Genomic DNA, 13,092 nt, shown 5'->3' with positions numbered 1-13,092 from the left:
ATTTTTTAATTAAATGTTGATTACTTCAACTAATCAATCGACTTAAAACAAAATATGAAAATGAAAGTATCGTCATATTCAATTTGCCAACCACTGTGTAATTCCATGTTCTATATATATACATATGAATCAACTGAAGAACGTAAGATTTACACAATATGTAATATATTTAAGAAAATTCTTGATAATTATTTATAATATTTCGTTAATAAATATAAAATAGATTGTATTTGTAATATATCATATTATTTCTATAAGACAGAAAAGTACAACACTGATTAGTGTTGTATCACACGGATCAATTGTCAGTGAAATAACTAATCAAAATAAAATTTTAAAAAGATATTTATTTGCTCTACTAACAATAGTAATTAAAATTAATCGAGAAGGAAAAATTAGTTTTCGGATATTTCTTCAATTGGTGTTATCATAATTGTTCAGATCAAATGAAATCATAAAAATATAGGATGATATTTGATTCGCTTAAGGCAATGTAGAAACTTCCGTTTCAGTAGCACAGCGGTTGCTACGCTCCATAGGTGAGAGTAGTTCTGTTAAAGTTTTAAGTAATTGTCGTAATTTTCCAACAGGATTTCGCAAGAAAATCGTTTCGAAGGTAATTAAAATAAATTTTAAGTAATGTTTCATTGCAGATGGCAGATCATCGAGAAGATACGCTCGGATCTACGGCAGCTTCGCTTAGCGTTGATTCGATGTGAAGTCGAACTTTGATCAAGTTTCGTAGGTCCACATCGTAATCGTGTATAAGAAATATTAAGAGTTTCTTATGCACTGCAGAACATATGTTTTCCATAAAAAGGATATAATTTTTAATCAAAATGTGAGTGGCTTTACCTATTGTCCAGAAATATTAAGATGTTGATATTTTTTTCTTTTTGCAATTATAACAAAAGGGGCGGGGCATTTCTCTTTCTCTCTCTCTCTCTTTCTCTCTCTCTCTCTTTCTCTCTCTTTCTTTCTCTCTCTCTCTCTCATCTCTCTCACATACACATTCAACAATAAAGAAAGAAACGATTAATCACGGAAGTTAACGAAATCTTATCAGATTTTCAACATCCGTTTCATTGTGTTTTAAATGAAAAAGTAATGCTTGAAAGAAATATTCTATACAAGGTGCTGTAATCGATAAGTGACGTAACATGAAGCAAAGATAGAATATTATTTTATATTCGGGGATTAATAGTGTTAATCATGCAGTATATAAGCTATAGCAAGAAAAGAAGTAAAAGTGTTAGAAAGTGTTAGTTCGTATATGTAGAAGAATCGCGAATTGATCGAAATTTTTCTACCAACGTACGGTTACGGCGTGCTAAAAATAGAAATAGTGACGCAAGCGATAAGGTGGGGTCGCATCGATCATTGGTCAACGTTGTGTTGATATCGAGCTTCTGATTGGTTGACATTATATATGATGAAAGTGGGGGATGCGTAGAATGACTGCGCAACAAACCTTTCGCCAGTTGGATACCGAGTGAGCAACGTTTGCTTGAAATACGTTTCTTGTACCTGCATCTTTGCAAAGTCCATAGTTGATAATTTTCATATTTAGATCATTTATTTTTATTAAGAAATGATTATTAACTATAGATCATTAGAAAAAATCAAAATTTATTAGAGAATTTATAATTTTTAATACTTTTTTCGTGGTAGAAAGTAATCCGTATGGGTCGATCAGTAAGACCGATGCCAGGAAGATTTTTATAATACGCCGATGGATTACTTTCAAATATTGAGGTAGCAATCGATACGCGTCAACAAATTATTCGATAACATTACTAATACGATAATAATCCGTCTCGAGTTAATACTTCTGTAGTCCTTGTAATCAGTCATTCCGTTCGTGTTAACGATCGACAAAATGGCGGTGAAAGCGAGCGTGTTCCATTGACTCACCTATGTGAATTCCAATGTTCTTTTTTTTTTCTTTCATTACAGATATACATCATGATCCTATGCTTACTCTTCGAAATTCATTAATCCATCGAGGGTAACTACAAAATGGTGAGTCGATTTATATTTATAAGCAATCGAATTGTATGAGCTTTCTTAAAATGGCGGATAACATTTCACTTCCGTAATATATATATATAACGTATATAATATATATATATGTATATATATATATCGAATTTTTTACTGGCATTGGGAGAGAAGGAGGGGAATAGTAGATAATAGATCAATAACCTTTGTATTAGAAATGTTACTTCAATTATATATATATTAATTGTTTCATATTTCAATTTCGATTAAATCATTACGTTGTTTTTTTTTTTTCTATCGTTTAATCACAACTGAATGTATTATCTTATAGATGATGTATAATATTCGCTTTTCTTAAATTTTTTATCACCATTAAGTATTTTCTAACTCAGATATATAAAATATATTGAACGTTTCAAAGTAGAAGTACATAGGTTAGTACATGTAATTAAAAAGTTTTTTTAAAAATTGGATTACAATTATTAATTATGTATTATATATTTTTAATGTGTGATAGCATGTAAGACACACACGTGCTCATGATTTGTGTATGATGTGAAAAACAAAAACATGCAAGAATAAATGAAATAGACTTTGAACCATTGAATGGTCTTAATCGATGGGCCATACTTACTGATATGAGTCTAACATTTTTATATAAACTAACTATATTCCTGATATATATGTTATTTACAATTAAGATGAAGAAATTATACATTGAACGTTGTGTTGTACTATTTAATTTATTAGATTTTTTTACAGATTAAGATTATACGATTGATCTATTAATTAGTGTATTTAATCATAATCGTCTTTAATCATCATTTAATCTATAAAAAAAAGATGATGTTAATAATAGTGATATTTATTTCGTTTACAGCCACGTATAGACCCATTGTCACTACTCAAATGTCTCAGTGTTTTACTGGGTCCAACAGGAGGTATTAAAAGTAAAGAAGAAGTTAACCGATTAGCTAACCTAATGACGAAATTTTCAAAGAAATTGGTTTCCAAGTGCATTTACATACAAATTTTAAAAACCACTAACACCGATTTGCTTAGTCAGTAAGTAAAAAAATTTTAATAATTTTTATTAATTTCATTAATAGTAGCTAATTTTTCAATCTGTAGAGTTATACAAGTATTTTAAAACATGTTCATATAGAATATCTTTTTTTCTTATTTGACTGATTTATTTATATCTGTATTTGAATATTCTATTGTTTAGTAATAGTCTATTATAATGTTCTATTCTCAGTTTATTTACAATAATTATATATAGCATGTTGACATACACATATACTTTGTTGTATTTGTGTAAAATATAATTACATGCAAAAGTAAATAAGAGACCCAAAACCATTGAACAGTTTTATTTAATGAATTGTACTTACTGATATGAGTCTTACATTGATATACTTATTAAATTTTTCATTAAATATTATGAATATTTGAGTTCTTAAATTTATGAAATAACATAAAGTAATCATTATAAAATGATTATCTTTATTTCTTTAATTATTTGAAAATGCATGCAGATGTTATCAAACGAATATATATTTGCCCTTAGATTTATGGCTGCCGGTGGATGGAATCTTATTCATATGTGGTTGACTGATGGTATTCTTGCTAAAAACTGGGCATTAATTCAAGAACTTTTGGAACTCCTGTTATTGTGCCCAGTGGATGTAGACAGATTAAAAAGTAACAATTGTCCAAAACTTATTAAAGGTTTATCAAAAGAAGGAAGTCATCAAGGTGTTAGAATATTAGCTAGTCGTCTTGTTGAACAATGGCTGAAGATAGTAAAAGGTGAAGTTGCACCAAATTCTGTACCGGCCCATATCATGACGATACCAATACAAAGTAATAGTGCTACAGCACAAGGTTTAATAATTCAATCAACTCAGCAACAACCACAACAGCAACAGTATTCTATCAATAGTGGTATACAAAAAGGCACAGACGATGTGGAAAGTGTTACTGTACACGTACAAGATTTGCAGTTTACACAAAGTCCACAGTCCATTATTACAACGACACAAGTTCAACAGCAAGTAGAAGAACAACATTTACAAGAAAAACATCCAATGCAATTACAAGTTGTTAGTAAACCACAACAAACACAACTTCAACAAGCTAGTCAACTTTCGACAAAAAAACAGTCTTTTGTTGTAGTGTCTTCCCAATCGTCTGTTCCTTTATATAAAATTACAATAAGGGATGGGAAACAAGTCCTTACAAAAGTAGAAACTGATACCACCAACATAACTTCAAATAATACAACTTTAGAAGTTAATGGAGAAGTTAAAGACACAGTGTTTTCTTTAAAAGAAGATGAAGAAAAAACAAAAATTCTTGAAGGTAGTGAAGGAGTGCACAGTGAAAAAGACAATATGACAGAAGTGCAACCTGAACAATCTGATCAAATCTCTAGTGAAGTGAAGCAATCTACAATTAGTTCTAAGGACAGTACTGAGACTGGAATTAGTAATGTTAAAATAATAGACAATAAAGATAGTAAAGATATTGTTTCAAGTGATAGCAATAAATCTAGTGACAAAGAAAATCGGGATTCTCACAAAAAAGACGATAAAAAATCAAGTAGTGGTTCAGATAAAAAAAGTGGTAATCATCATCATAGTTCATCATCCTCATCTAAAAGTTCTTCTAAACATGGCGCAAGCTCTAGTTCACATCGTAGTAGTTCTACGTCTCATCGTTCTAGTAGTCACCGTTCTTCATCTAGCAGTACATCAAAGAGTTCCACTTCTAAAGATAAGTCTTCCAGGGATAGAGACAAGCATCACTCCAATTCATCTAGTAAGCATAATTCCAATAATAAAAATAAATCTGAGAAAGAACGGGAAAAAGAAAAACAAAAGAAGGATCAAGCAGAGAAGGATAAAGCGACGTTAGAAAAAGTACAAGGTCAAATCTTAAGTTCCAAGTTAGGAAAAATACCTAAAAAGAAATCTGAAGATAGTAAAACAAGTGATGGAAGCAAGAAAATAATAACAGATTCTCGAGATAGTTCTAAAGAAAATAAAGATAAAATCGAAGGGAAAAAGTCTGTTATTGTGTCGGAGAAAAAGAATATTTCCATTTCTATCGAAAGCAGAAAAAATACGCAAGACTCAGCAGCAAGACCGAAGACTGTCAAAACGTTTAACTCTAAGTTTAGGTCTACGGGTCTAGAAGAAGAAGTAAAACCTCCACCTCCCAGATCAGCAAAAAAATCGAGCCCCGTCGTTGACAAGAAGATGATGCCTCTTCCAAAGCTGCCAGTTTTGAAGAGACCTTCTCCACTGAGAGAGGTACTTGCACCATCGGATAAGAGAGCCAAGCTGTCCTTGGATTCTCCAACTACACCCCCAAGCGATGAGAAGAAAGGAGGCATTAAATTGATACCACCAAAACCAAAACGTAAGTATATATCAGTATCTCAGATGCTGTGTTTGATAAAATATTATTATGCCTATATTTCAAAATGCAAAAAAAAAAAAAATAGGCATATTGGTAGAGAAATATTATCTGGTCATAGAAAATTATTTGCCGATGTTCTAAGGTTTAATCGATTTAAAATATTTAGCTTCTCTTTTGTTTTTTTCGTTATCAAAATTTCATCTCCATTTAATTTACTATTATGTATATACTTTTTCTCTTTTATATATAATATTTTCACTTCATGCATTTATTTCGTTGATTTTAAAGTAACACTAAATTAGTTACATATTTATAATTAAAAATTTTTATTTTTATTATAATTTAATACTTTCTTTTACATATACTTCTCTTCTCCTCACTCTGTATTTATGAATTGGATTTTTTAAAGTTAATTGTTAATTTTTTTTTCTTTTTTCTTTTCATGTTTCAAAACTTTATATATGCAATAAAAATATACACAATATTATACTTTTATTGTTACTTTACAACAATTGCTTTTACATATATATTGTGCAGTGCATTAAAAGATTATTTTTTGCTTATCTTGTGTGAATACTTTAGTTACATTCCAACTAATTTTAACTTATATTTTAATTGTTCTGTATCTAATACTTTCCAAATAGTATTAAGGAAATGCAAAAAAAAAGTGAGACCTAAGAGGTATATTACGAAAACTAACTAAAATTTTTTTATTTGGTGCTACTTATGCATAAATAAACATTTCATCTAACAATATACACTACCTCTGAACATCGGCATAGTACATACTATTAAGAATTATTACTAACTCTTCAATATTGAGTTTGCAGGTGGATGCCTCCAGGAAAGATACATCCAGACAATACTTTATATAATACTTTATATACCAATGAGATATCAGTATTTTATCTATCTAAATCATTCCTTTCAATCAATTCTTCTGTCTTTCTTTCTTTGTATTTCTTTTACTTTTCTTTTTATTTTGTACATCATTAATTAATCGTTTCTTACAGGCATTTTTCAAAACTTGTATTTTTTAATGCCACCCTATACTGCTTCCCTAAATATCAATATTAGAGTCTTATAGAAGATTTAAGAAAGTCAGTATTCTACTTCTGTGGAATTGGATTATATGGATCTCTCTCGTGCTTTCTCTACATATAATCATCTTCATCACGTTAGAAGAACGAAGAAATTAGGATCTCCTCGACTTCAATTTATTTCGTATGTTAAGAAGATTCAGCAGGTAATCTTCGTTAAAAAATATTCATTAAAACAGTTTTATATATATATATATACATACACGTAAAATCTAATGAACGACAAGTGCCGTGCAATAAAATAATGCGATAATATAATATATATCGATCATTTTCGGAGAACGATCGAACAAAAGAGAAAAAGAAAGAGATGAGAAAAAATAATAAGTCACGTGAAATTCTCTCCATAAAAACAAACAAATTTACTAGATAAACGTATAAAGTTTTTCCGAAATTTAATTTCTCGGGTGTGTGTTTTAAAACGTTCGACAATGAACGAGCACCGATGCGAGTCTTCTTCAGGATAGTACTAAATCCACCCTAGGTAAGGCAACAAACAACTTTTGTCTGTCCATACTTCTTCCCTTGTACATGTACACCCTATTTAAGCATTTTAAATAAATTGATCAGAAATCTGGAAATATTGAACTCTTGGGTTTCTGCTATATATCTTGCTCATTGAATGCTTGATAAAGCAAACACTTACCGTGGGCCCATCCAGATTTCCATCCTCTCAGTTAAAGTATAATCAAATAAAATGAGAAGGTGTAATTACAACATTTTATTCGAACTTTCGAAATGGTGTCGCTTAATATGAGAAAAGTAAACATTACATAATGTCATTAAATTAAATTAAAAAAAATAATGTCTGAAATACTTTTGCTATATAAAATACATATTTATGACATTTTTTTCATCTGAAATGTGTTAAATAATGTAATTTTATTTTTGTTTTCTTGTTTTCACAATGCTTTTTGATTCAAATATTGAAGTTTTTGCGATAAAATATACTACCACACACCCACACGCACATACATATATATATATATATTTATTTTTAAAATATTCTTTTTAGAAATGTTTCCTCTCAATAACAATTTCTATTTGTGTATACCAATTGCACTTTATTTAAATGAAATCGTAATCTCGCTGTACTCTCGGTCAAGGACAACGAAGTGATGAAATCAACGTTACTTGATTGTAAGTTTAAGAAAAGGATAATTAGTTGATTTCTACGTTTTAAATAGGCGACGAAGATAAAAATAATGATTCCCTTAATATTGCTAGTCCATTACGACACCATTTCGAATTTTTTTGTTTTTTTGAGAAAAAGAAATAAAAATATAATTATGGATAGATAGACAGATAGATAAAAAGAAAGAAAGAGAGAAACAGAGAAATATAGACACAGTAATGCAATACAGTTACGTTTCTCATTATTATTTAATTCAAAGCATACTCGCGGACAATTTGTCGGTGCATATAATTGAAAGAAAGAAAGAAAGAGAGAGAGAGAGAGAGAGAGAGAGAATCGAAATTTGTTTGGGACGGGTAAAGTCCCGAGCCTTGTTGAGAGAGAGGGAGAGCGAAAAAGAAGAAAAGAGTGGGAGCGAGAGAGAGAGAGAGAGAGAGAGAGAGAGAGAGAAGGCGAGAAAGGAGGAGTATGTGCGTGAGATAGAAAAATGAGAAGGATGAGAGAGAGAGAGAGAGAGTAAGAGAGAGTAAGAGAATCGTATGCGTGCGCGAGCGAATGAGAAACGAACAAAATCGATGTGAGAAAAAGAAAAGAAAAAAAAATAATAACAAATTAAAACAAAAATAGCGTTTAATGATGTGTCGATCCTTTGTAATCGAACGCATTAAATATATAGATATATATATATATACACACACATTTAAAAAGCACAAAAATTTGAAGCTGCATATTCGACGCCCTCAAGAGGGCGAAAGAGGAGCCCTTAGGATCAACGGGCCTTTTTAACTACCTGTAACCCGATGATGTCTCTGTTGTACGCCTCTGATGACGACGTCATCGGCATGGTGATATTGTGGCCTTCTTCGTGCTCTGTGGTCACTTATATATTTTACAAAATATTTGAAATAAAGAAAAAAAAAAAAGATAAGCAGACAAAAGGAAAGAGAAAGAAAAAACAAGATTCGTTTTGTATTACGGGAATATAATTGGACAGGGATAAGGGCAGAGAAGCAAAATTACGCGAATAACACATTTTATATATATATATATATATACGTATGTATGTATATATATACATCTGATATATATATATATATATATATATATATATATGTTTAGGTATGCGACAAAAAAAGAAAGAACGATTTATATCGTTAGAAATGCAACGTATACTTTTTGAAAAAATATATGCACACGGCAAGAAAAGAAATAAAAAAAAATCAGAATGTTACAAATAATATCCACGATCTTGTTACAGTACGAAAAAAAATTGAGACGTATTTTAATCTAGTCGCGCTTATTGGCTCATTAATTATCATTAAAAAGCGTGCTTAACGTTTGCTTCGCATTGATTTGAATATTCCGAATTATAGCTCCTTTCTTATATGTCTCTTCCTTTGGCGCGAATTTAAACATCTTAAAATATAAAACGAGATAAAAAAAAATGCTTCTCACGTGTACTCGTTGTATTTGGGCAAGATTAGTATATGCATCAAAGGGCCTTGCCAAAATAAACAAATAGTTGTACAGCGAAAAAATATATATATATAATTCGTATCGCCGTCGTACATCGTCATCGTTTTCTTCTTCGTTATATTTTTTTTATTGTCATGTCAAAATTTAAAAAGAGAAACTTTTGCAACGTGTGAACGCGTAAGGGCGAAAAGAAGAGAGAGGGAAAGAGAGGGAAGGTCGTTCGAAGGGAGAGGGAAAGAGAGTAGTAGTGGGGTGGTGTTGATGGTGGTTGTTGGTGATGGTGGTGGTGGTGTATAGTGTCGGCGCGATGAGGAATTGCGCAATGACGCGCGGCGCTCTCGGTTCGACTCGGAAAGGTTCGAAAGCGGGCGGATGTTTTTGCGACGTTGTCGCGTCGCACTTCACATTGCGCCGCGCGCACCGTCGGATTCTCTCGCGTTTACTTACGTACGAGAAACAACACTACCTTCGCATATTTCTATTAACCGTGCATCGCACGTTGCGCTTCGCACGTTGCATTTCGCACGTTCAAGACTCGTTAAATAATTATTTTAAGCATCCCATTTCTTTTTCTCTCTTCTTCTCTTCAATTTTTTTTTCGATATTTTGACAAATTTCTTCTATTTTTTTTATTTTTTCCTTGTCCCTTTTGCTTTTTAATAGGAATTAATAAAACTAATATAGATTTAATTTGTCAACGGTTTTTGAAAAAAAAACAAAAGACGAAATATACGGAGATTATTATGTGCGAAAAATACTTTTCCAGCCTTTTTGAAATTTGCGATCTCTTGTTCTTTATATATATATATATATATATATATATATATATATCTTTTTCTTTCTTTTTCGTTTATATAATAATTATGAAAGTTATTTATATTACTGCGTTATTGTTTTATGTGTTCGTTTATCAAAAAAGTATTCCGAATGAAGCTATAAAATATTATTGACCCTAATCAATTTATACTTAGTACACTGGTATTGTATATGTAGTAAGTGTTTCTATTATTGTTATTTATTGTATGTGTTGATTTCAGTTGGATGTAATTCATGGAGCAACCATTCGATTGCAATAATTGTGACGATGTGAACAAAAAAAAGAAGGAAATTAAATAAGAGAAGAAACGAAAAAAGCGGTACTTTTGTTCAAATCTCTGTGCGTTTACAGCTAACTTTCACTGATAAACATTTTACTTGGAAGTAAAATAACGTATCGTTGAAAATCATTTTTTCATTTTTTCATTTTTCATCTTTATATTTATTTATTTTAACCATACATAGGATTTTTTATTGTTATGTTTTTTTTTGTACGTTTATAGGATATATATATATAATATATATATACACACATATATATATATACACACACAATGATGATACGCTTTGTCGCTATTATTTTGATAATAAATAAAAAAGAAAGATCAATTTTCATTACTTTCGTATTCTCGTAATTTAATATCAGCGTTTGATAGCGTTTCTTTCCAATAACTTTCTATAATAAATCAAACATTTTGGAAAGAATTTATATAAAAGAAAGTAAGAAAAAATAACGCTTTTAATAGGTGTTTAGTAATCTATTGAATTCTCGCGCGCTATTTAAAAGAAAAGGAAAAAAAAGACGACATGCGTTACAGCATTGTTCCTGTGCGCGCGTGTTCTTCTAGATATTTAAATACATAATATACTACCATTCATTCATATATAATTTATCGTTACCGTCTGCAGTTACATATATATATGTAACGAAACGTGACACCGTTTATTCATGTATATTAAAAGTCATCTTTATATAACACATATATATAATTTCTACCAATTTTAGAAGAACTTCATGAGGATTTAAACGAAAGTAATTTTGTGTACTAATAATATAACGTAAAGTAATAATAATATATCCAATAGATTTAAAAACAATAAATAAATAAATTATTTTGTGAAAGATCACTTCACGATAGATCATTTTGACGATCGATCAATTATTAGCTTTCAATGAGTTGGCTAAATTTACTTGCGTTTTTATATATATATATATTAATTTACTTTTAATAATTGCGTGATAAAAAAAAAAGGAGAGAGAGAGAAAGAGCCGTTTCCAGTTATTTATCTGAGTGATATATGCGATAATCGTGTCAAAAATAAACATAATATGCGATATGCGATTTCAAACGTCTGTTAATAAAACTTTGAGAAAGTAAGATTATATCAATAAATTTCAACATTTTATTGATTCAACGAAACGTTTCTACCTTAACGTTAATTGATTATCTCTAGAAATAAAGCTGAAGAAGAAAAGAGCGAGACAGAGAGAGATTATGCATTTATAGATTATTAGATATTTTTTCCTCGTTAATAGTTTTTTTTTTAATTAATTACAGACACGAGAGATAAAGTCATTGTATATACATATATATATATAACAATACAAATCGCTTTTACATTAAAGACGATTATTTTAACATAAAAAAAACTTGTTTGTTAAAATAAAATAAAAATAAAAGTTTAATCATATATATATATATATATATATATATATATATATATTTATATCTGCGTAAAGAATAGATAACATTGTTTTCAATTTCTTGATTATATACGTCAAGTTTTGAATGGAATTATTCTTGCTTAGAATAGACACGTTATCTCAACGTAGCAATGTAGCTTAGATATTAGAGAACAACAGTTAAACGATTGCAGTATTAGAAATGTTAAATTCATTCTTTTTTAACACTTACAATGTCATTTTTATTAACTGTTATAAGTAACTTCATGATTAAATATTTATAATGAAAGTATTTGAACAAGAGAATTCGTACTTTTTTTATTATTAGTATCTTATACGTTATTTATCAAAAATATTTAATTACAGATAGGATATACTTGTATCATTACAATACATGATAATTTAGAATATTGAAAAGCTTTTGTTCTATTAGATTGTAATTACTATTACTTATTTGAATAGACTTATTGTTAAATTGAATTTATTGAAAAACTGAAATACTTCGTTCTTCATACGATAATAATAATAATAATAATAATAATAATAATAATAATAATAATAATAATACTACTAGTACTACTACTACTATTACTATTACTACTACTACTGCTACTACTACTACTCATAATAATAATAATAATAAAAATAATATATTAATATGTGAAATCTATCTAATTCGTTTTTTTCTAGATCACATTGGATTATATGTATGAGAAAAGCACAGAGAGAGATTAATTTTCAAGTGAATTCCATTGCATATATATATATATTTAAATTATATATTATATATTTGTTGTTATTGTTATTCCAATATATGATATAATATTTCACTATAGTATTTATAATTTTAAATGTTTCAGCAATGATGCTACAAGAAAGCGACATGTTTATGGATGCATTAACAGCATCAACCAAAAGTAAAGAACCAAGGAAAAGAAAACGTAGAACTTCGATAACTAAGGACGGCTCATCAGATGTAAAAAAGCAAGAAATAACTAATGCTGATAATCGTGAAATTACACCACCACCTACATCGCCATCGAGTACCGATGAAAAATCTCCGGTTGTCCTCAAACCTAATTTCAAAGTACTTCAATTTTTTATTTGCTTTATACACACAATTTTTCAATGCTATTTTAAATGAATATCTTTCAATACCAAATATATTCTTGGTACATGCGTACCATTAGTTAATATATCTGGGTATGAATTTTTTATAATTATATATAGTTTATATGCTAGCTTATAATAATATTTATTTTGATTGGTACTTTTTTTTTTTGTTAAAGTTTTATCAAGATACATTGGAAACGGAAGAAGATAAAGAACAGAAAGATAAAGAAAGTAATGGAGAAGAAATAAAAAGAGATAAGGAAGATATTATTGATAATCAAAAGGATAGCAGAGATAATAACGATGATGATGGGAGCAGTAGTACGTTTCTTTTTTTTTTT

The 13,092-nt window shown here is 29.3% G+C and overlaps 1 protein-coding gene across 6 annotated transcripts in view; it reads left to right on the top strand.

Moving 5' to 3' along the window:
* Positions 1–387: 387 nt before the first annotated feature.
* Positions 388–13,092, top strand: part of LOC122635180 (serine/threonine-protein phosphatase 1 regulatory subunit 10-like) — a 15,773-nt gene continuing 3,068 nt past the window's right edge. For 2 of the 6 annotated variants that reach the window (XR_006328583.1, XM_043825084.1), the window contains exons 1-7: positions 388–539; positions 654–841; positions 1,957–2,022; positions 2,882–3,066; positions 3,572–5,427; positions 12,499–12,725; positions 12,928–13,072. Coding sequence is in view for 5 of the 6 variants with exons in the window: in XM_043825084.1 (XP_043681019.1) it covers positions 2,020–2,022; positions 2,882–3,066; positions 3,572–5,427; positions 12,499–12,725; positions 12,928–13,072 (2,416 nt within the window). In the remaining variant the exon portion in view is untranslated. The other 4 variants (XM_043825087.1, XM_043825085.1, XM_043825090.1 and 1 more) reach the window with 4 other exon arrangements.

This window comes from Vespula pensylvanica, chromosome 17 (assembly GCF_014466175.1).
Source record: "Vespula pensylvanica isolate Volc-1 chromosome 17, ASM1446617v1, whole genome shotgun sequence".
In the NCBI taxonomy this organism is placed as follows: Eukaryota; Metazoa; Arthropoda; class Insecta; order Hymenoptera; family Vespidae; genus Vespula; species Vespula pensylvanica.
The sequence above is the reverse complement of the archived record's forward strand: the minus strand, read 5'-3'. Positions and strand labels throughout refer to the sequence as shown.